The 24,980-nt window shown below is 46.5% G+C and overlaps 1 protein-coding gene across 1 annotated transcript; it reads left to right on the top strand.

The window, feature by feature from the left end:
* ptc (protein patched) lies at nucleotides 1-24,325 on the top strand. Its single transcript, XM_075875488.1, has 14 exons — nucleotides 1-489; nucleotides 4,642-5,192; nucleotides 6,138-6,261; nucleotides 7,425-7,639; nucleotides 8,347-8,494; nucleotides 12,322-12,750; nucleotides 13,657-13,910; nucleotides 16,767-16,843; nucleotides 17,275-17,384; nucleotides 17,707-18,019; nucleotides 19,549-20,528; nucleotides 21,225-21,521; nucleotides 22,552-22,774; nucleotides 24,117-24,325. Exons 1-14 carry the CDS (start codon nucleotides 385-387, stop codon nucleotides 24,182-24,184), a joined length of 3,894 nt encoding a protein of 1,297 aa, XP_075731603.1. The 5' UTR covers nucleotides 1-384; the 3' UTR covers nucleotides 24,185-24,325.
* Nucleotides 24,326-24,980: the final 655 nt, after the last annotated feature.

Genomic DNA, 24,980 nt, shown 5'->3' on the forward strand with positions numbered 1-24,980 from the left:
TTGGTGTGAGCGTGTGTGGTTTTGTAATGGAGATGGCTGTCGGTTGATATTCTCGGGGTCGAGGAGCTGGCGGCTTCTCGGCCGCCCTTGTGCTTTTCACAGTAACATCTTTTCCGGATACGTGGTCGGTCGGTGAACAGTATTGCCCGTCCGCGAGCTGTGTGATTTGGCAAGCGTGGTGTTCGGGGCCCGTGTTTCTGTGTGCGCGTGTGTGTGCGGCGCCCGGCTTGGTTTTTCTTTCGCGTTCGGTTAGCCGCGAGCTCGTGCCCGTGTGAACGTCGCGCAGGTCTATGTGTTCGATGCGAGACCCGAGAAACTCTGGCGCTATCGCGCAACGATGTCGAATACCGGCGAGAGGCGTCGGACATTTTTGAGCTGGGCGAGATGAGCCCCAGACCATCATCGTCGTACTGCAGGAGACACGATCTTGGTCTTCTGACGCGCACAAGTTGGACGGATGCTCGCACGGCGGTTCGCCAGATTGAGAAGGTAAGCCGCTAAACGTTACTTAACACAAAAAACTAAGCACTTCCCGTAACGCTTTTCCGTATCAGCCCGCAGAAGCGATCGGGCGAGCGCGTTTGCAGCCGCGTAGCTGGCTTCACTGGCGAGCGGTCAAACCCGCACCGTTACGACTTTGATGTCTCAATTGGCTGGCCGTCCGGTCCGGTCGGCGCTTGTTCCGTACAGCTCTATCGCTGGCTGCAAAATCGCTTCGAACGCTTCGCGTAGTTGCGGGACGTGTGCTTTTCTCCTGTTTTGAAGGTGTTTCTATTGTGACTCCGCTGTTCTCATGGTTGTTCTAATCAACTTCGAGCAAGGACATCGACGGAAACGCTGTTCAATCTCTGAATGATTAAAAGTTCGCGTGTGGTCAATCTGCACGTCGTCTTTGGGACACCGGCGCGAAATATACAACTCGCAAAACTTGAGCGAGTCGTATGTTTCAAGCCGGGCGCTCTTCCGAAACCGTAACTTGAAGCCGCGCTTATCAGTGCGCGTGCTGGTCGTCCCGAGTAGCGTAGTAAGTAGTGGAGCAGCTAAGAGTAGTATGCGCGCTACGTCCCCGCTTCCGCAATCAACAAACTGTGCGGCATATATTTCGTCGCTCGCTACGTGGGGGGCAGGTTTCTCTGACCTCGTTTTTTTTTTTCTTCCTACGCGCGGAGCTGTCACTTCGCTTGATGTCTTTATATCTCTCTATGCGAAGTAGCCTTCGCGTAGACGTCCGGAAAGCAAATACGAGGTGATACGGAAGCAGGTGCGGGTTCTTTTGCCCTGCTGTACCGGGCAGTTTGCTACAGTGGACTTGCACAAGGTTGTAACTACGTGACTCCCTCACTACACTCTGTGAGAACTGTAGACACCGAAAGCAGGGCGTGCGTTGTTCTGCCAGGCAGACAGACCATTCGACAGAAAACGGCCGTCTCTGGCTTTCCACGGCGGCCGCAACAAATCGAGCAGCGCAGCTTGCGGATGAACACATCTCGCGCGAGCTGACAGCAACCGCTCCTCCTTTGGGAAGCCCCCCTTTGCTCCCCCCCCCTCCGACGCCGCCACCCCTGTGGGGGTCAGGCGTCCCCAATTTTATTTATGGGGGAAGGCGCACGGAGGGGCCCCAAGATGGATTCCTCAGCGCGGGTGGTCCCCGCACCCCCCTCTTCTTCGAAGAAGCCGTACCCCCCCACCCACTCCCGGCGGGAAGCAAGCTGCCTCTTCGGTACTGCCCCGCGTGAACTGAACCGCGTGGCGTCTTCGGTGACGTCTATGTTCAGTATGTTTGAAAAAAAAAAACGAAAAAAAAACGGCACTTTTCTTTACGAGCAGAGGGACTGGTCAATCGTGGATAGCGGCAAGTTAAGCCTGTAGTTCATGATCGTAATGAACACGCTTTCGGGTTGTGCGCCGTGCTGGCTGACGATGCGACCAATATCGGGCAGAAGTTAAAGGCAACACAACGTACAGCAGTGATCGAGGGTGTAATACACGTGCGAGATGCTCCGATTCGAACCAACTAGCTGCATGGCGTCCGTTCGATTGCGACGCACCGCCCGCAAAAGACCGCACGGCTTACGTTTCTATCACAAAATCTGAAGATCGCCATCCACTGTAGGGCAGCTGCGTGCCGACTTGTAAAGCACTTTTTTTTTTACTTGATTCGAGCGTGTGTGCGCAAGAGATGAATGTTTGCGCGTAGGTGTCTGGTTGGTAGGGCTGTTTCGTAAGATAGCGCCCGTGTGTGTGGTCGCTTCCCTCTCCCTCGGTAGTACACACTGCTGTCAACACCACCTAGAAGAGGTGGTGTTGCTGCTGTCCGGGGAGCCGGTCGGCCAGTGTTGGTGGCACGCGCATTCGCGGAAGCTGTGTGACCGCCCGCTCGCCTAGCGAACCGAACTGTGCAGTGCGTCCCGTCGTGCAGCCCAGTGCGAGGGCACGGTCACTCGCGTTCTCTTGCTCACCAATTTACTGCGCTGTCCTTCCTCTCAGTCGTGGCTGCAGTGAAGAAGTTGCGGGCCGCACAGTTTGATTGTACGGTTCGTTACTTGAGCTATGCTCACCATACTTGAGCCGAGAGATGCCACTCTAGCTTTCGGCATCCTACCGATGAGCGGCACTACAGGCACAGCCTTGCACATGCTTAGTGGCTGCTTCCGAGCCACGTTTTGCTTACAAAGCACTCAGTACATTTCATATCGGTTGCCGAGGGTTGAGCGCCGACCAAGCAAAAAGCCGAATTGGTTCATTTGTGGTAGGAGATTCACAAAAAACAACGAATCATTTCGGAGTGGTAGATTACCCTTTCAAGTAACAATTGGTGGCCGTGTTTTCAAATTTCGCGCCCAAACTGAATTGGTGACGTCAGCATGATACCACTGGCATTGAGGGTGATTTTCGTGCAAGTAGTGGGGTTTGTTTTTGTGCATCTACGAATGCGGCATGTATCGACTTTCGTTTTTCGCCCCAAAAGCAGTTGAAAAAATGCTTCGAGTTAGGGTTGTTACTAAAGGCCAACGTTCGATTCGGAAATTGACCAACTAGCCCAAACATCTTTGACAGCGCAGTTTCTCATATTCAGCTTGCAAAAGCCTTACCTTCGAGATTAGTGTCGGTTATTTATTTGAAACCATTTCTGGGGTGTGTTTGAACATCACCTCTTATATGTAGCCTGCTCACAATTTGCTCGAAGGTATGGTTAGAAGTGACGCAAGTTTTGATTACAGATAACTTTGACTATTCGAATCCACTTGCGGTGCGTGCGATAAGACAATGCATGATCTCCGAGATCGGTATCTATTAAGCCTTGTGATGCAGGTGCATTAGTCGAAGAAAAAAACATATTATTCCTTTCATAAACCACATGAGCAGCAATGTCAAGCGACCGAAGATATCAAATTTGATCTTGCTGTAGAAAATCAGCCTAGTCATATGAACAATAGATGAAATGTTTTAATATAAATATATGGGACACTAATGCACGCTTGACCCCTGAAGTGATTTCACAACGCTGCTAGCTGCTCTGTGGTAATGACATCACCATGTATTGTGTCTGATAATACAAGGTGAGCTCTGTAACTGTCTGCATCCACTCCATTGCAGACAGTAATGGGGCTCACTTTTTCTCTTCTTTTCTCTTTAAGAATCACGTAAGAAGGTATGCATAAATATTGGTGAGAGGAAGAATACATTTAATCTGGGATGTCCATTTGTGCCGTCAAGACATTTACAAAGTGCTATTGCAACCCATGGTAGAAGATTGGTGGGGGTGCCATATTGTAAAAGTGCATAATCGGCTGTGCTGAAGCTGCAGTCAGTGATGGGATTGTTATTCCCGGCATTTACATTGTTTGTTCGGAGACTGAATTCTGAAACACCACACACAGGTTAAATTAATATTGATTCCACTAAACACAGGTGTGATATTTAAGTAATCGCCGGAATCAAATGCTTGCTTACATTTGTTCTCTCGCATTTTGAATGTGTCTCAGATACTTCCCAAAGAAACATTTGAGATGGTTGATTGAGTTCTTGGCGGGTGTGTGGATGTGATACTTTCTTAGAGCTCATGCCTTGAGACTCTCTCTCTCTTTTGACCACTTTTGACAGCATACCCAGTTCTATGCGAGCTTGATCACTGGCTAAACTGCCAAAGGTGACAAATTTTTTGATTGGTTAGAATTCGTGCTATTGTTTCTTAATGTTATACTGTGGTGGTATACAACAGGCACGCAAAAACGCCTCTCAATACTAAGGTACAAATATTTATATGTTTCAGTATGTGAGAGCAAATTATGCCAGTAGTTAAGATGGTGTCTGATTTATTGCAATAGTTTATTACACACAACCGCTATTTACGACTTGCACAGGATGTCATTAATGCGGATTCTTAGCATATTGCTGCTTCACCATGGCAGCTTTGACGACGTCAAGGCAGCCTATTCATGTGGCTGTAGACCTGCTCTGCATGAATAACAAAAGAACTTGCGGGCGATCTCCTGTTAACATTCACGTGACATCGCAAGCTTTTCATCCCACCGTGTTGGTACTCCGGCAAGACGGTTTCACTTACATCAGTGCTAGCTATGTAATGTTCAGCTGCATGTTGCAAGAAATGATTGACGTAGAACCATCTGCCGCTTGCAGGGCCGCGCCAGTGGTGGCCGCTGGTCACTGCTCTTGCGCGGCCAACTCCAGGGGCAGCTTGTGCAGCTGGGTCGGTTCATCGACCGCAATGCGGGCAAGGTGCTCTTTGTCGGACTTCTGGTGCTCGCCACGTTTTGTGTGGGCCTCAAGTCAGCCCACCTTGAGACGGACGTTCACAACTTGTGGGTGCAACGCGGTGGACGGCTGGAGCGCGAGCAGGCATATGTGCGGTCGACGCTGGGTGAGGGTGCGGGCACCAGTAGCCAGCTCGTGATTCAGACAGCGCCCCCGGCTGGCGATCTCCTGAGGAGGCCCGAAGCACTGCTGTCCCACCTCGATGCCCTCTCCCGGGCCACCCAAGTCACTGTGGACATGTTCGAGCTCACCTGGCGGCTCAAGGACCTGTGCTACGCTCCTAGCTTCCCCACTTTCGACGAGAGCTACGTGGACGACATGCTCGAAAAGCTTTTACCCTGCATCATCGTGACACCCCTCGATTGCTTCTGGGAAGGGTCCAAGCTTCTTGGGCCCGAGATTCCAGCTCACATCCCGTGAGTGGTACCTCTCCTTTTTGAAAGTATTTGGCATCTGACCATCTGGGGACTATAGATCTGATACTATTAGGATAATGCTTAGAGTGAATTGTCAGTGAACAACACCTAGATCCAATGCTTCTAGTATTGTCCGTTCATGGGTGCACATCATCAAGTTTAGTCAGTTGTAAATCAAAACATTTAAATGCTGTTCTTTTTCTTTACCCCTGCATTTCTTCTTTGCAGCTTGGTTATGTCAGCACACCTATGTTGCCATTTCTTAAGTATTGCTGAAGAGCTAATGAACTGATCCCCATAAAGTGCTATGGCATCGACCTTGCTGCACTTTAAATTTCCTTAGCTAATTTTTTTTAGCTTTATTGCAATTTCGTATAGTATAATGCACTACCTTTATATTTTTGATTGTGCCAGTGTAATTAGCACATTGCTATATGCATCCCTTTATCACTGGCTGCAAACTTTAATACAAATTATGTATTGGTTCATAATTGATCTTTGGAGTGCCGGAACCAAGCAGTCTGCCAGGCTCATCATTCTTGCACAAACAATATTTGAGATACTTTCAGTTTCTCAGCATTAGGTCTGATCATCACTGCATGCATCATTCTCTATGAGCAACTGCATTCCTAGTGCGATACACAGATGGCAAACTGCCTGTAAATGTATTTTCTCCGATTAGCACAAAATATGTCAAACGCTGAAAGGGTCTCCAGAAGTGATTGTGTGAGAATACCCCACCAGAGTTCACTTTCCAAAATTTCATTTTTTTCTGTTGCCAAGCAACTTTCATAATGACCAGAAAAAATGATTAGATGGCTTTGATTGAAGCACTCTAGCTTGATTCATGTAAAATTTGTGCACTTTGTTTGCAAAACATTAAAACCAAGTTTTTTTTTCTGCTTGAATGTGTGTTTTTGAATAGGCTTTTTCCTCCCGGTCCAGAATTCTAGGTTTTGGCGTACAATGGACAGACCTGAACCCACAGCGTTTAGTTGGCGAGATCCAGAAAGTGGCAACCTTTGGTGGATCCTTCCCATTTGACACCATCCAAGACTTCATGCGGAGGGTAAGTACAAGCTCGCCTGTCGCGGGAACGGAATACCTGGCATAATTTGAAGAGGCTGTATGGGCCCTTTTGAATAACCGAGATTGGCAAGACTGTATGTTGAATTGGAGGCAATGTGGCACAGTAGTCTAGAAATCTGGAGCAACGCATCTATTACAGTTCATCTAAGCACTTAGGATTAGTAATAGCGAAAACTAACTGTTTGGTGTCGTTATCTCCGTCGCCCTTTCTTTTTTTAACTGACAAACAGTCAACTAGCCCTGTTTATGCACTAAAGATCCGTAATGTTGATTCAACCTGTCATTAGTTGCATTGTTGTCATAGTAGCAGTGTTACTACCAATTTCTCGTACTTCGTAAAAGTGGCCACCTTACCGCAATTGCCGAAATTTGACTTAACAATACCTCTTGACTTAACATTCCTTGTTATTACTCTTCAATTGATGTTTTAGAACACACTATGTCAAAGACGAGCATGTTTTGTCACTTATGTCAGAGATAACAGAATTTCTAATTTTGAACTTCTTAAAATTGATTCAACATGGCCTCTGCATTAACATAGTTTTTAAGAATATTTGGTAAAACCTATTTAATTTATGATAACCTATTTATCACATTTCCTCATGTATTATCACTGCTATGAATTCACATGAGCTAGCATCAATATCACTTTAGATTTCTTACTTTTAACACTTGCTGTGACACCCCGTATAAGGGTGAAAAGGTAGTCGCATTCACACAGCAGTAATCAATCGCACAGGGGTAATCGCATTGTCCGACAGTGTGTATTCTCCCATTCTTGAATGGTGGTTCCTTATAGGAGGCGTCACGGGAGGCGTTTGTCCTTATTTTACGTACTCTTATGCCAGTTGGAGATGAAATGTTTTTAATTTTTGCTGTTTGGTGGTATGTAATGTGAGCCAAAAAAATAATGTTGCTAACAATTTATAAAGTGAGGAGATACAGTGCAAACGTACACTCACAAGAGAGAAGTCAATGGACACACAGCGTATGGGTGTCCATTGTCGTCTCTCTCTTGTGGGTGTGTCTTTGCACTGTATGCTCTCGCTTTACAGTGAAACAACTAGCAAAAAAAAAAAAAAAGATTTATCACGTGCTGAGGTCAGTGTAAATGAGTGGGCTTTACGTTCGGTCAACAAACAGGCGGGCATCACGTCGGCATACCAAGAGAAGCCGTGCTTGGACCCGAGCGACCCCCGCTGCCCGGAAACGGCGCCCAACAAGCGTTCGGGGCGGGCGCCCGACATCGGAGCACAGCTGACAGGCGGCTGCTACGGTTTCGCCACTAAGTACATGCACTGGCCTGAAGACCTCATCGTTGGAGGCGTTCAGAAGAACCGGTCGGGGCACATTGTTCGGTAAGACATTGCTCGCCATGGCACTGCTAAGCCACGAAAGAGATCTGGTGAATTTCACTAATATGTCATTTGGAAGGATGGACAAGTACCTAAGTTACCATTGAATTTGGCAGATCAGCAAATTCAGTAAATTCAAACTAGTGGAAGCCATGATGCTTCTTGCGAGGTCACAGTGAATGTGATGAGAATCTCAATCTAGAGTGTCCTGTTGGCTTCATGTGGAGTGCAGTATTCTGAAATAGCGAGAGAACCTCTCAAGCCTGCTGCGAAACAGTGGCAGACTTGTGTAGTTGCTGTAGTGAGAATGTTTTTCTCTATTTTGATTGCATTTATATGCAGTCAATACGAATGCATTGTCAAAAATCCTTAGCACACGTAAGTTAGTTCAAGCTACTTTAAGTGTCTTACACAACAGAAGGTATTCAGCATCCTTAGAGATCCAGAGCAAGCACTGGATTGTGTGTTTGCTCCATGCTGAAAGGAATCTGTATGCTTCTAGTACGAGACTTAGCTCTTCACCACTACTGTCGAAGCCAGAATGTTAGTGTTGAGACAACTGATGACGTTTCGCAAAATGCACGTTGAAAAATGCTTCACATCGTTGAGGTAAGAATTTTTAATGGCTCGTTGAATGATAATCAGCGTCCCCTCAGCAGTGCAAGCAGATAAATCTCAACAGCTTCTGAGTGCACTCCTTCCGTGCACAGGGCGGAAGCATTGCAATCGGTCGTGCAGCTGATGGCAGAGCGGGACATGTACCACTACTGGAAAGGTCACTACCGGATGGCTCACCTCGACTGGACCATGGACAAAGCGCGGTCCATCCTCGAGGCCTGGCAGCGTAAATTTGCAGAGGTAAGAAGAATGGGCAAGGAGCATCGCGCGTCCGGTTGAAAGAGATGACACTGATTCAGGATAGGTTGGACACAGTGTGGAGATTACATACATGATTAACTAGATTAGTGATGTTTGAAGATGTCGAACTTGTTTGACCTGACTGGACATCATTTAGAGTTGGGTTTCGTTCGACGACAAAACCAAGAACAAGTCGGCATCAGTAGCGATTACTTCGGAGATTCAGGGAGGCGTTGCTTGTTAGGGACCCATTTCAGGTTCCATCGTTTGTTGTGACGCGGACTGATTCATTAAACTTTCAAGCCTCTTTAAGTAAGAGTGCTCTAGAGATACGTTCTATGGATGCCTCTATGGCAGGGCTGGGCAAAAAAAAAATTGAAACACCGTCCGAAACTCTTGATGGCCATTCTACTTATTAAACAGGCTTTCAAAACACTAAGGGGAACATTTTGTTGAGTTTTACATGTTTCACAGAATGGGATATAGATGTTTCGATTTCACGCCACATCACTTCGAGACAAGAAGTGCCCAAACTACAAGCTGCTGCATGCGTAATTTTGCAGTGAGTCACTTGAAAGCATCCTTGTGATGTCATTAGAGTTTCAATTGGACACTTCGTTTCTTGGCGATGGAAATGCTGTAGATGCTTCATCACACTTTTACGTGCAAAAGTGAAAAAGCGGAACATGTTTGTGTTCTGGCCATGCAGCCTAGAATACAAATTCACACTCTGCGACGTCGGGGCACATTGAATCCCGGTTGGTTGAAACTTCCGGAGCCCTTCACTACGGCTTGCCTCTCAATCGTATTGCAGCTTTAGCCTGTGTAATCCAAGTCATTAATGAACTCAGATTAGTGGCCTAGAGTAAGATGTAAAAACAACAGTGTGGTAGTGCTAAATACACTCAAACCTCTATATAACGAACCAAAATATAAGAAAATACCGGTTATAACAAAGTAAATGAAAAATAGTCCTGCAATAAAGTGTTAGAAATTTACCTTTATAACGAATTTTTGGATCTAATGAACTCATTTTCGTGTAAGATGCAACTTTGTTATAATGATTTTTGAGTGTTAATCGTATCTGCACCTATAAGGCATATACTAGAGTTCATGAAACAGTTCCGTAATAAACTTTCACTCGACGCTGTCGTGCTGTATTGCTCGTGCATGCCGACCGAGCGGGAATGCAATTCAGCTGCACGTTCAGAAACCCCAGGTGGGCAGGAATAATCCAGGGCTCCTCACCCCGGCATGTCTTATGATCATATCCTGGCATTGGAACCGAGAAAACCCGGAATATAATTTATTAATGCCAAATAACCTATTTATTCATGCCGGGAACAAGTGAATCACTCATGCTTACCTCGTTTTCTTCTTTGGTATGTGCAACTAACTATGATGTTTTCTTTTTCTTTTTGGCATGCCTACAGGACCTGAAGGAACCTTGCATGCATGTCAGGTACTGGACTTGGATGCCCTTCTTTCTGTTTCACTGTCTAATAATAATGCATGCTCGCTTCACTTACAGCTTGAACTGACTGCTAGTTTTATCCTGCATTGCCTGCTGAAAATGTGTGGGAGCTTTCCTTTCTGCCAACCACAGCCGCAGTTTTTTCACACCGATAATCTGCAAAAAAAAATTACTGTAAATGCAAAATGGAAGAGCAGGTTTTTACAAGAATGTCTTCTTTTTTTCCTGTCGTGGCTTCACTGCAGAGTTACACTTTATGCTGTGAAGCCAAACTATGTTTTTGCAGCCATACACATCGTTTCACACGGCACATGAAATGCTTTAGACGAGAGTGAGACTTCCTTTAGTTGCTGTGTTTACACCAAGAAATAGAGAAATGATTTTATCATGATTTTGTTTGAATCTTATTTGATGATTTTGTTTGATCTTGTTTTTATACTATGTAATAAATAAAAATGTTTTGTGCCTTGGAAATAAAAAGACCTCGATCAATATATGTTCACTAATAGGTTGTTTTGGACTGCATAACGTTTTTTTATTTTCTTATCGTAGCCTCCCCGATTAGTTCTAGTAGAGCACAGCCAGAGCCACTTGCGGAGGCTAAATTTACAATGACGAAATCCAAGCACGATATGCGTGGACTTTCAAACTTTTGGCTGACCACTTTTTGCATAACTTCTACAGCATTGCGCCTGGTTTATCAAATGGAGCATAGGTCAATGAGGTTGTAACATTTATGAGTATCTACGAAATCAGTTCACTACTTTACCTTTTGTTCTTGCCAATACATGGTCGAATTCGTTCATGTATAGCGTGAGGGTTTCGCTGTGAACCTGTGTTTGTGGCTTAGTTGCTGGCTTTCTTTTCGTCTATTCGTCCTGTCTGGAGGTTGCGCATGGGTGCGCCGGTATGCACGCCCTTGCGTACTGTTGTCCCTGAAGATATCCTGAACTCCTGGTGGTCAGCAGTTTTAAATAATTAACGCTAGTAGTTATGTCTGTCCTGTAGACTTTGCTATTAAATGTGTGTGAACACAGATTGGCTTCTGTCATATGAAAGGGGTACTGACACAAAAATCTTGGTCTCTCCGTTTTTTAGCTGCAATGTGTTCCTGGGGGCCTGTTAGTCATATAACACAACACCTTGCTTTCTGCAGTGCGTGACATAATTACAGGCTTGTTATTACCGACCCATATCGCATTTGGTCTCAAAAACAAGCCACCTGGTGCAACGCTCACCACCTGGTGCAACGCTCACCACCTAGCGGGTGCAAAACTCAACCGTATTAACACACGGAACTGTGACGCCCTTCCGCTCGTTTCGCATCAAGAAGTTTATTGAACAGGAAACGGGACGGCAATGTCGTCAAACACAAAAATTTCAAATCGTGTGCCACGCACTCGCGAGCAGCTGCCAGGTTATAGTCTGCTGGAGCAAATGGGACCAAAGAAAAATGGTGGCTATGACGTCATCATAACTTGCTTCAGTGTGGTCACGTGAGGGAAGTAGAGGGTCTCTAGGAGTCTTCCTCGAAGGTGCCAATAGTGCAATGGAGTCGATCGCTCACACATACTTCGAAATTAACTGAAAATACCTTCCAAGCTATCTTTGCTGTTGACATTTCGCAGATGATATAACGCATATTCATATGAATTAATCCCGCAGGCTATCTCACCCGCGAAATTTCTTTTCAGTGCCCCTTTAATCTTAAACTAATGCCTGTCCTGTTACAGTGGCTGTGAATACGAGTTGGCTGAATAGGTTGTGCCATATGGTGGGGCCAAAATAAACCACACAGGTACAAAATTGTTATAGAAGAAACATGCTTCATTCTGCTTCTCTGTGGCTGGTATAAATTCCTTGCAGTGGCCTAATTCAAAATGGGTTGCTCTACGAATTCGTTTTCCCTCGAAAACATTCGACAAAAACATCTTTATAATTGTGGTTGGACAAGGTGCCACGTGGTGTTCCTACCATTGTTCATGCCCCTCTTTGCATGTAAACCTCTGTTATTTTATTGCTACAGCAGTGATTAAACTTTAATTAACTGTCACTTAAATGTAGTTATCTTCCTCGTTTAGTTGCTTTGCACAAATGCATGCGTTTAGGAATGGGGAGATGAAACGTCACTAAAACATGCGTTCCAGTATCAAAACAACAACAACAGAAGAACTACATTAAAAACTCTATGGGCAGGCTGAAAACCTTTGACATTATTTATAACCAATATATTTTAGTGTGAGACAAGACTTCATCATAATCAGGTTTAATAATAGCAGCATGATTGCTACCGACTCAATAAAACTCTGCTTTCTAGCTACTTTCATGCGCCTGATTGCCACTCCCTTTTCAGGAGATCCTGCGACAGGATGCATCATTCGAGTACCGCAACACGACGCGGCGGCCAATCGGCGATCTGCACGTGTTTACCGCGACGTCGCTCGCAGACGTCATGAAGGACTTTTCGCAAGTGAGCCCGGTTCGTGTGGCGCTTGGCTGCCTGCTGATGGTCGCCTACGGCTGCATATCGCTGTGGGCCGCTGCTGCCCGTGACAATCCCTGGGGCAGCGCAATCCTGGGCACTCTCGGAGTCCTTCTGTCCGTGGCTGCCGTCGGGGCTGGCCTGGGCCTCTGTGCCCTGCTTGGCCTGCCGTTCAACGCGGCCACCACTCAGGTGCTGCCATCGCTAGCGCTGGGTTTGGCCCTGGACACGCTGTTCCTTCTCGATCAGGCTTACCGGCAGGGAGCTAGGAGTCGGCCCCCGTATGAACGCACTGCACAGGTAAGACTGGAATCTGCTCAACTTAAGGCAGAAGTTTGGAGGCCATGAGGCACAAGAAAAGCTTGAAACTTTTGCTGTGTGGGCAAGCAGTATGGAGTTTAAATTCTAGCCAGTTCTGAAATGTGCAAAAAAAAAATATGTATATTGTACACTCAAACCTTTATATAATGAACCCGGATATAACGAAATATTGGTTATAATAAATAATATGAAAAATAGTTTTTGAATAAATACTATAGCATTAGGAATGAACCTTTATAACGAATTTTTGGATATTATGAACTTATCTTCATGTAAGATGCAACTTTGTTATAATGAGGTTTGAGTGTAATTCAAGTGAGTGCAGCCCCAAATTCTTGAGAAATTCAAAGTTTTCACTGACTTAGTGGTCTCAATAAATTTTTGTTGTGCACTGTACGTAACAACATGTCTGATGTACCTGGGGTAATGCGCTGGTTATAGACTACAGAATCTCTATAAAGGAAAGTACTGCGGACTCTCTGTGAATGGAAATCCGTTGAACAGAACTCCTGCTGAATCGAACCCCTGCCGCTGATATGACTGATTTCATGCCTGAATGCTACAACCCAGTTCACCTATCGGCAAACTGGACACCTGTTAAATGGAACACATTTTGCCAGTCCCTTCACATTCCGCTTAATGAGTGTCGACTGTAGTTTACAGCCTTAAGGTGGTTAATAGAACAGCCTTATAGTTGTTCGTTTACAATTTAAAGACTATTTTCGCAAACTATACTTATTGCAACATCCTGATGTGGTGGTGCTGTGCTCTCGAGGATTTGCTAAGGATATACCGCCTTCATCCTATGGTGACACACATAGAGAAATAGCTACACAGCTGGTTGAGTTTGCAGAAGTGGTCATTCATAGTTTCTACACTACCCAGGTGCTGAAATGCGTCGGGCCGAGCGTGCTGTTGGCGTGGGCCGGTACGGCGGGCGCATTTTGCGCAGCTGCACTGATTCCCGTGCCGGCACTGCGGGCTTTTGTGCTTCAGGCTGCAGTGCTGCACACCTTTGGCACGGCTACCATGCTCCTCTTGTTTCCAGCTGCAGTCAGCGTAGATCTCAGGCGAAGCCGGCACAGCTGGCAACAGTGCTGCTCAGCCGAACATGCGACAGTTGTGGTGGCTGCTGAAGGGTGCGTAAATTTCACTCCCTGGGGTCGGTGTAGCCTGTTTGTGCTCAGATGGTGTGTATGTGTGTGTCACATTTCAGCTGTTGCAGTCTGCAGGAGCGTTACATCTGCATGCGGCAGTTTTATGATTGTTTTTAACACGAAAGTGTGTTACCGTATATACTCGTGTAAGGGCCGCACTTTTTTTTCGAAAATTTTGCTAGGTGCGGCCCTTACACGAATCAGGCCGATTTAGTACAGGCAGTACAGGCCAAAGGTCTGTACTGTTTATGCAACAGTAGCAGAGTGCAAGAGTCACAAATGACATGCCAGAAATGTTTTTATTCGGATTCCATTTCGCTGTCCTCGTTCTCGGAGGAGCTCGCCTCGGCGTCCGCGTCTTCCCAGAGACGGTCATCTTCGGTGCCGTTCATGGAGTTCGAAATTCCCGTTACCTTGAAGCTTTTAGCAACTACTTCTACTGACATGGCACGCCACGCATTCAAAATCCATTCACACACCTGTTGGAGCGACGCCCGCTTCAGCCGTCCTGTAGGGGTCTTCTCGTGGACGCCTCCAGCCATCCATTCAGAGTAACATCGGCGAAATTCCACTTTGAATGGTCTGTTGACGCATACGTCGAGCGGCTGCAGCACACTCGTCAGGCCACCGGGAATGACGGCCAAGTCCGTACGAGTTGCGGCAACTCGGTTCTTGACGCGGTCGGTCAAGTGGCCCCTAAAGCTGTCCAAAACAAGGAGGGCTTTCCGTTGTAACAGCCCTCCAGGTCTGTTTGCCCAGACGGTCTTAATCCAGTCAACGACCAGTTCCTCGGACATCCAGCCCTTCTCTTGCGCACGTACGACGATTCCCTGAGGGAACTTCTCTTTTGGGAGAGTCTTCCTTTTAAATACGACGTACGGCGGAAGCCTCCTGCCGTCTGCCGTGATGCACAACATCACAGTGCACCTTTGGCGTTCTGCACCAGTCGTGCGCACAGACACACTTTTCGCACCTTTTAAATCCACTGTGGTGCTTTCCGGTGCATCGAACCACACAGGTGTCTGGTCCGCATTCCCAATTTGGGACAGGTCGTATTCATGCTCCCTCCTGAGAGCATTCACGAAGCGATGAAACTTAATGACGTGGTCTTCGTACTCGCGCGGCAGTTTTTGGCAAATCGTCGTTCGGCGCCGAATAGAAAGCTGGTTACGGTTCATAAACCGCGTAGCCCAGCCCCGACTTGCCTTGAATTGTGCCGGGGGTATTTCCATGTGGCGAGCGATGCTGAGGGCTTTGACGCGTATCATGTCAGTCGATACGGCGTAGCCGTCCCTTCGTGTGTCGACGACGTAGTTGACGAGCTCGCTTTCGAGTTGCGGGTACTTGCACTTTTTCCCGCGAAACGCCTTTCGGCTCCTGTTAGTAGCGGCGAGGGCATCTTTCTGATTCATCCAGTAACGCACGCGCTTCTCATCGACGTCGTACTTTCGTCCAGCTTCCCGCTTCCCGTGCTCCTCGGCATAGTCAATCACTTGCAGCTTAAATGCTGCAGTGAATGATCTCAGATGCCGGCCCATCGTCCGTCACGTGCGCTGGCTTCTGCAGGGTTCACTACAACCAACAAAGTGACACCGACGACACCGATCTGAAGTCGCGCTGCCAACGTATCGACACGATGCTAGGAACGATGCCAACAAAGAGGCCGCACAAGGCAAATATGGCGGCGCGCTGTCAACAGCGTGGTCGGCGCGTCGGCGGAAGTAGAATAAAAGCGGAAAAGCGTGCAGCGCCATCTGGCTGTAAATGAACTAACTACACTTTTCTGGCGGGACATTTTGAACTTTTGTTTTTTTTTTTTTCGAAATATCCGCTTTCAAAGTTGGGGTGCGGCCCTTACACGAGGGCGGCCCTTACACGAGTATATACGGTATGCTGACCACGGCTCCGCTGATGTATTTTCATTGTGGATGTGACGTAAAATGTACTCATGGCAAAACAAAAATTTGGAGAAAAATTTTCATCGTTGGGAGTCAGATATGCGGTGTGTGGCACAAAAAGACTTCGCCTCAAAGTGCATGTTTTTCGGCTTACTAACACAAAGTTATTTATACACCACTTACCCTTGGCGGTAATCGTGGCTTGGTGATTGCTCTCCATTTTTGACAAACCTCGAAATATTAGAGTCTTCAAGCGATTGCCAGTGTGCCAGAGAGCGCTTGCTATGGTACAGTGTACGGGTGATTCTACGTGCAACAGATTCTACGTAGCCCGTCACACGTTGAAACCGTTGCAGCAGTTCTGACGCCGCGAGGTTTAGTTTTGCCGAGAAGCTGTTAAGCTTTTCTTTATGCCGTTGCGGTGACACTAGAGAATTGTTGTTACGAATCAGCGCGCACCCTCTTTGTCCTTTTCTTTCATAGTCTGCTTTGCTCCCAGGACATCCCACGCTGGTTTGTCCGATGTGTGATGCTACTGCACTGATCGATAAGAGAATGAGTGCAGAGGTAGGAAGAATAAAAGAAAGAAGAAGAAAAAGAGGGGGAGAAAAAGAGGGAGCAAGCCTTGCCATGTATAGTGTAGTATACCGAGAAAGGGGGAAGGGAAGCGAGGGTGGGGAGGAGGGTAGTGCCACCAGCTTTGCCGTTTCGTCATTCTTCACACCACTACTGCATAGCTACCGCAGTTTTTTTTTTAAAGACAACAATAAAATACTGACCACTCATGTCACCAATGTCTGAGCACACCTCTGGTGTAGTAGGTGAATGTGATAAAAAAAAAATAACAGGACACAAGATTTGTTTGCAGGGACGATAAAGACAATGAGGACAGCTGCTTAACAAGTGCTTTTTTTTTGTTCCTTTTTTTTTATTTGCACAGGGACTCGCAAGCTCGATCCACTGCAAGACCAGCGACAGTGGTAGCAGTTGGGCCCATGGAAACTTGGGTGGGGGCAGGTTGGTAACTATTTTTCAACGCTGTGGTGCAGCTCTTCGTGTGCGGTTTGATGCGGTTAGCTGACTTTTTTCAGCTTTGCTAAAGAAACGGCTGCTAGTGTGTCTCAAACAGTGTATGCTGATTGAAGCCGATGTGCAGCCAGCTTAAACTGTACATTAATAGCAACTTGATGAGGGCTAGATGGTCCATATTTAGACCAAAAAAAGTAACAGCACGAAAGAAACAAGGAGGATGAAGAAATGAAGACCAAGGGGCAAGTGCTTGCCCATAGTCTTCGTTTGTTCATTGTGCTTGTTCCTTTCACACTGTTACTTTCTTTGGTCTAAATTGCACATTCATGGCCATAGTTTCATTTCACAGCTTTTGCAAAAGGTTGTGGTCACTGTTCTTAGAAGTGAGCAGCGTTGATAATCGAAGCTGTCTCGTGCAGAGGCCGCTCGTGTGGTCAACGTGAAGCAGGACGAGAGGCAGTGCTGGTGGTCCCTGGACTACTTTGCCAGCCACTATTATGCACCAATGTTGCAACAGACACCGGTGAAAGTAAGTAGATTATACTGCCATTTGAATACCCACTAGCATTGGCTATGTTTTTTTTCTTGTGTTGGCTCAGATCTATAGAAAGTATAGCTATGCAAGTTCTGTTGAACTTCGTAATGAAGTTGTGGTGAACAGAAAAAAATAAGCGGGAAGTCCTTTGTTATGAGTACCCGACATTTGTGTATTCGCTGATATTGGCAAGGAAGAACTAGTGGTCAGATGAATTTGTACGTAGTGCAGACGTGATGCCTCTGCCTCGTCGATTCAGGATTGTCTATAATATGTGAGACGCACATTGTCTGAGCATTTACACCTGCGACTCCAGGTTCTGACTGTGCTGGGCCTGGTGGCACTCCTGGCGGCATCCGGTTGGGGTGCGCTGCGTGCGGACGAAGGCTTGGACTTGGCCGAAGTGGTGCCTGGCGGCAGTCGCGAGCAGGCCTTCCTGAAGGCGCAGAGTCACTACTTCGGGTTCTTCCACATCTTTGCCATAACGCGGGGCAACTTCGAGTACCCGACAAAGCAGAAGCTCCTGCTGGAGTTTCACGAGGCGTTCACTTCGATCGAGCACATCATCAAGAACGACGATGGGGGCCTGCCCGACTTCTGGCTCACGCTCTTCAGGGACTGGCTGCGAGGTCAGTTCTGGTTCGGTTAGGTCACTTCGAATCTGTTGTTAACACGTTCACTGCGGCGTGAGTCACTGGTGGGCCACGGGCAGTGCTCTCCTCCTAGGCAGCTGCAATGTTATGACGGTGCATCTGCTTGCTGATGCGATAAATTCATCAAACATGAACGCAAAGGTACGATTCTTGTTGCGAGAGGTTATAAATCATCAGAAGATATTTTTTCTGGTGTTAGATGCCATGGCCCACTGGTGGGTCACTTAACACATAAAAAGAGACCTCAAGAAAACTTGCCACAGGAAAAATTTAATGGGCATTACAGCTCTGCATGCACCATCATTGCAGTACTGCAATGAAAAACCCATTGTGTGTATCAAATGAAGTGGCTTATTTTAATTCATTAGGTAAATGGCAAACGAGCTGCAGATGCAAGCTGTTCCAGACAGCTTGCATCTCAGCCCCTTTATTCACAGCCCCTTTATTCCTTTCAGCAGCAGGCTTACTGGATATAGACTAGGCTCCCAGTTAATGGAAAATCTCTTAAAGGGAATTGCTGTTTTAACAGAACTGCCTCTGGTTCGTTTCTTTTTCAATTGTGTGCCCTGTTAAGGGGGCAGACTGGTCTTGGACATTTTTTTTGTTTATTTCTTCAGTGATCTTGATCAAACTGCACAGGATTATGCAGTTTTTTCTGCGCATTTCAAATAATTAATTAGTGTTCTTGTAACTCATCTTGTTTATAAGATAACTTAAGTTCGCCCCCTATTGTTTAAGGCTGCCATAGAAAAAAGTGCTTAATTAAAAGTGATATTTAAGATATGTCAATATAGACTAATGACTATAGATTAAAAATATGCAAGTTTTTTTTGTTTGTTTTGAGCATTTTCTTGGTTATTTGACAGCAAATTGAACTGACTATTTTCAAAAGCAGTTAGAATTGTGTTACAGTTTTGATGAGTAATTAATTAAAAAGGCTTGGACTCTAAATTCTGCTCCCCCACTTGCATTCTACACACATACAGGCTTCCATTGCAAAAAGAAGTATTGTTGTACCAGCTCTAGCTGCAGAGATATTGAGGCCTCTAAATTGAACTGTCAAGAATTTACTTTTTTGAAAAAAAAAAAGAAAAGAAAAAAAAACTGAAAACACACAGCTCCTTCAAAAAGCAACAATCATGGTGCGCATGTTTTGCACTCCCCATAAAGATGATAATAAATTCGTAGCAGAGCTTCTAACACAGGTGCCGGTAAATTATAAAGAAGCCTCTAAGTCGTTTCCCAATTTTTTTCCAGGTTCTGCATGTTGATAGCACCAAGTACCTGGACAGTTAAAGTGACATTACAAAAAATTACCACTTCCTGGTGTGTGAAAATTTGCAGAGTGATAGAAAAAAACTTGCAGAAACCAAATATGTTAATTTTAAAACATGAATTTTTTTGTCACTTTTTGGTCCCAAAGACCAGTCTGTTCCTTAAACGTAACATATTTTCCTGGTCTTTTCGAGTTCCAGTGAACGAAAGTCTACTGTACATTTCCGCAGGCTTGCAGAAAGCATTCGATCGGGACTGGGAACGAGGCTGTATCACACGAGAGCAGTGGTTCCCAAACGCTTCGGACGAAGGGGTGCTCGCCTACAAGCTGCTCGTGCAAACGGGTCGGCCCGACAATCCCATCGACAAGAAGCTCATCCCCAAGGGACGCCTCGTCGATGATGAAGGGATCGTCAACCCCAAGGGTTTCTACAACTACCTCTCAGCGTGGGCGTCGAACGATGCGCTCGCCTACTCGGCCTCAGAGGCCAACCTCCGCCCCGAACCACGGCAGTGGATACACTCGAGGCAGGAGGTCGAATTGCGCGTCCCCAAGTCGGCGCCGCTTGCCTACGCCCAGATGCCTTTCTACCTCCGTGGCCTGCGCAACAGTGGCGAGGTGTCGCGAGCCCTCGAGAGCGTGTGGGCGCTGTGTGCACGCTTCGAGGCGCGGGGACTCCCCAACTTCCCTCGCGGAGCACCCTTCGCCTTTTGGGAGCAGCACCTGCGGCTTCGGATCCACCTTATGGCGGCTCTGGCTCTGGCTTTGGCCGCCGTGTTTCTGGTGCTCGCGCTGGCCCTTCTCAACCTCTGGGCGGCCTGCTTCCTCGTGCTCGTCCTCGGGAGCTTCGTCCTCGAACTTTTTGGTGCGATGGGCTTCCTTGGTGTGCGGCTCAGCGCCATTCCAGCCGTCCTCCTCGTTCTGGCCGTCGGCATAGGTGTACAGTTCACGGTGCACGTGACAATCTCGTTTCTGACGGCCATCGGCAGTCGAGGCCGCCGTGTGTCGCTGAGCCTCGAATGGATGTTCACGCCCATCGTGCATAGTGCGGTGTCGACGCTGTTGGGTGTGCTTGTGCTAGCGTCGTCCGAATTTGACTTTATCGTCAGGCACTTCTTTTATGTGTTGTCGGCCCTTGTGATTCTGGGCCTTCTCAATGGACTGCTGTTTTTGCCGGTGCTGCTCTCTCTGGTGGGACCGCCTGGCGAGGTGGGCATCAGCTATTTGTTGCAAACAATTTACAGTGTACTGGGTTCATGCATGATAGAAATTATTGCCAGGAGCTACTGTAAGCTCAGCAGGAGATTTTGTTTCTCCAGTTGACACGTGCGTCCTGAGTAGTCAAAAGTATAACTCATTTATACCATTAATCTCAGTGGCTGCATTTCAATTGGTGCAGGATGCAAAGAGCCTTTGTACTAAAATCTACATGTGTTTCGGGGAAGGCCAGATGGTAAAAATGAATCCAGAATCCCCCATTCGGCATTGCTCATATTTAATCCTGGTTATGTCACATAAGGTCTCGGAATGTAATGTTTAAATTTTAAGAAAAATTTTAATAGCAATGGGCTATGCTTGGTAGGTGTTATCTAAAAGCACTGTAAGAGGCCTTTTATCTCACAGTGATAACACCTTGGTGTCTTAATCTGCTGAGCAATGCAGAAGTCCTCACGAAAAATTTGAGAACAGAGGGCATCACTCGAGCCAGCATTCTAACATGTGGAATTGTTTTCAAAGTTTCAACAGTTGCAATCTTGAAGAAGACAAGTCCACTTGTGAAAATGGCTCCAGCGATACCCATCGTACACGAATGTTTGATCGATTTGAGCATCAACCTTCCTTGAACGTCTGCCTGTTTTAGATTTTCACTTGTTTAGTGATTTACGAAGTGCTTCCTTTCTGCAGTTGGTGCCTCAAAATCGCGGGGATCGCATAGCGACGCCGTCGCCAGAAGCGTCTCCCGAGCCTCCGCAGCGAGCGCTAAGGCCGCCACGCACGTTCGGGCGCCCCGTCGCCGGTCCGCCGCTTGGGGGCGGAGGTGTGCGGCGTCATCCGTGGGCCGACTCGCTGAGCACCATCTCCGAAGAGCCACCCTCGTACCACTCCTGCTCATCCTCGCACGAGATCGTTCTGCACCCGGAGGTGGTTGTCGAGACTACCACGGTGACCACAAGCAATGGGACTACAGAGACGACTACGAGAGTGAGTGACATACATTCTTGCATACAATAATGCCATTTTATCGTCTTCGGAGGGGTTTCTGTGTTTCACTTATTTACAATACATGTTAATATCAATTTCTATAATGAGGTAGCAGCCAGAAAACCCTTTGATGTCTTTTTACGCGATCCTGATGGTACCTAGAAGTCACTTGGAATAATACATTTGTCTAATTGAAAGTAGAATGAAGTAAGAGGCAAAAAATGTTGATTTGTACTACCATAATATAACTAATAATACAGAATTTCATGGCAGCTGTCAACATAAAAGAGATATGAGAGACTATTTACTTCAAAGCTAGGGCTGTTTTTCCCCAGTCTTCTACTCAATGTCAGTCGCTTAATTCGTACGTTTGACATTAAGTTTTTTCACCATCACCAAAGCCTGGAAATTTCGCCGAGCAGTTTGGCCTTTCTAGAGTGCCAGTTTCATCTTATTTTGTGATAACGATGAAGTATAAAAAGTTTCAGATTTGCTGGGGAGTATTTAGAAAAATGTGTTTGCTGGGGAATTAGCTTCACCCAAGTGAGGCAGAAAACAAGAATGGCCCTCTTCTTAGCTTTGGCTGCACAATAAATAACCCCAGGTGGTTAAATTTAATCCGAAGGCTCACACTATAGTTTGTCTCTAGACCATGCCATGGTTTCAGCACGTAAACCCCTCAATTACTATTCAGCTAGCTTGCATGAGGAAACGTCGCAAACAAGATTGTTTGTGGCATTTACTTGCAGTGCAACATACCCATCATGGTGGTTGACTGCCGATTTGAATTAAGGTCATCCGATCGAAACCTGGCCGCTGTGTCTGCCTTTTGGTGGAGTCGATATGCTAGAGGCTCGTGTGCTTAGATTTAGATGCACAGTACTCAGGTGGTCAAGACCCCAATCAGTCAAAATACGCGGAATTCTCCACTACGGCATCTCACGTAACCATATCTTGGTTTTCGGGACATAAAACCCCAACAGTCACTCATCATATATTATTATATTGATGAGTTTGTTTGTGCCCGCAGAACACGGTGGACTCCGGTGACCGGTCGTCGTCGGCGCAGAGCAGCAGCAGCAGTGGCAGCTGTTCAAACAGCCGTTCGTCGACACCAAGCGAGGGTAGCAATGCGCCGACCGTGGTTCAGTCGAGCAGCGACTGCAGTGTGCAGCCTGGTGGAGGGGCCACCACGAACGTCACGACCAAGGTCACCGCCAAGGTCAAAGTGGAGCTACACGCACCCGTTCACGGTGAGAGGCGCAATTTCATTGTGGCTTCACAATGCAACAGATGTTGCCATGTTAAGGTCCCCGGAACTGAAATTTTGCTGTTTACATTTTAGCGGCCAAATGGGACGCAGCATTTTTTTTTACTTGACAAGTAGTATGTGCTAAATCTCGCTAGGTTTCGGAACTGTTATAAATAAAAGCTTTGTAAAAAAAAAAAAAACTTGATGTTTGCATATACGACGCTTGTTCTGTTAAAACTGTGCCCTGTGTTCTTTGTAATCTATCCCTACCGTAAGTGCATCAAAAAAGCCAACATGAACCAACTTTCAGCGCATTACGGCTTTAGGCATATATTGTTATAAATACCTATATAATTTAATTGCTGGCAAAGGGGGCTCAATTCACTACTGTGATCACAGCACCTTTTTTACTATCACCAGCTATGCTTTTCTTCTTTGAGTGCAATAAGTGATCTGTAATGTTCTAGATTTTTTTTTTTATATATACGTAAGACTCTGAGTAAACATGTCCTCTCAGGTTCCGCTTAATGAGAGTCTATTGTACGTATTTGTTTTGGACTTGCGTGACTGAACAAACAGGCCTCCTAACAATCACAACGTTTCCAAGCAAATGGCTACACTCATTTGTTAAAACCTTGATATGTTAAGTCTCCAGCATACCTTTCATAGCTTGTGCCTCTTTCGAAGCATCTGCCATTGCTATTGCGCATTTTAAAGTGACAGCGTTAAAGAGCTCACTTCACAGAAATTCCAGCGTCGGCGTCGTTGGTTGAAAAATCGAGAACGATGCAAATAAATGATTAAGATCCTGGAACACAGTGGCGACCAAACGACGGTTGTTTGGGTTCAAGGGGGGATTGAACCTGAATCAATTGCGTGGCAAGCAGATGTTCTACCGCACGGCCACGCCTTTGATTGTGAATACAGTGAAAAAAACTTCCTCTGCTTGGAAATGCAGTGAAAGTAGCTTTCGTGCTTCACGAGCACATGCGCACTGTTTACATGCTTCACAATGCAGCATGAAATATTGCAGTAAAAATGCGTGGTACAAGCGTCCATTGTCAACGGGCGTCAGATTATGCGACTATCATAACAGTTCCGTGGTTGAGAGCCGGCACACCACTACAAAAGCCGCAAATGCTACTGCAGCTTTTCCCTTAAGGCCACGTAGTGGGTGCATTGCAAAGTGTTTGAAGTATGCACTAGGAACAGGATGTCGCCCTCGCGTTCAACTCCTAGAGGCGAAGATTTAGGGTCCCCTCATTTTCGTGATGCTGCGAATAATCACTGTGAGGCTTTCAAATTCTCATAATACATGGGTATTTTCTCTTCTTTTTGTGCAGCCTCCGAACGCAGTCACAAGCACAGGCGGCGACGAGATAGCAGCTGCTCCCGCGACTGCAAATTCTGACGTGGGGTCTCGTCGGTCCGCTGCTCAAGGTTGTGGCAGCCAGTATTTATTATCCCTTTGGGACCGCTGTACATATAGGCACCTGTGTGGTGGGTGGCCCGCACATTGACTAACTACCTCAAGTGAAAGCATCCCGTCTTCCTCACTCTCCACACAGCATCATACGGGTACAAGAGTCTTCTTCTCGGCTACTCTTCGGATCGACGAATTCACTAGAAATGGCCACAGTAGCGACGTGTCTTTGCGTAAGGAGGAAAGCCCTGCAATGTGTACCGTGTGTTTAGAACAAGTGATCGAAAGGGACGTCGACTTCAACTGGCACGACGACGATGGGAGCCATCAATCTGCTCAAGGAACTGTTGTGCTTGCCGCCAGACTGTAGCCTGTAGCCCTCGTTTTTTTTTTTTTTTTTTAATCTAGAAGGAAAATTATTTTGTCCGGTTATGTCGAGGCACACAAGCAAGCGAACGATGCCTACACACTGCCATATCATGAATTTGTGCTCAGTGAATGTTTACGCATGTTAAGGACTGCGAAACTGTGTTGACCTCTGGACTGTCAGATTGGCGGCCTCAGTTTTGCCTGTGCATTTGACATACCTACCAAAGATGGCCTGCCTTTTTTTTTTCTTCGAGGTGTTGCACTCGCGGGCATTTTTCTTTGGCAGCGTTGGTTGCTGCAGGAGGGGAAGCAAGAAGCTGCCAACGATTTGGGTCTTTCTAGTTACACAGTAGCACTGTACCGCAATGCCAAGCGTTACTCGCTGGAAAGCTTCACTCTATTCCACTCCCCTCCT

Source organism: Rhipicephalus microplus, chromosome 10 (assembly GCF_043290135.1).
Source record: "Rhipicephalus microplus isolate Deutch F79 chromosome 10, USDA_Rmic, whole genome shotgun sequence".
Taxonomy (NCBI): Eukaryota; Metazoa; Arthropoda; class Arachnida; order Ixodida; family Ixodidae; genus Rhipicephalus; species Rhipicephalus microplus.

Excerpts from the sequence above, each read along its gene's own strand:
- ptc (XM_075875488.1), top strand. The coding sequence starts at position 385 with ATGAGCCCCAGACCATCATCGTCGTACTGCAGGAGACACGATCTTGGT. Across the intron at positions 21,522-22,551 it reads CTACAGAGACGACTACGAGA|AACACGGTGGACTCCGGTGA; the intron begins GTGAGTGACATA and ends TTGTGCCCGCAG. Across the intron at positions 22,775-24,116 it reads GCTACACGCACCCGTTCACG|CCTCCGAACGCAGTCACAAG; the intron begins GTGAGAGGCGCA and ends CTTTTTGTGCAG.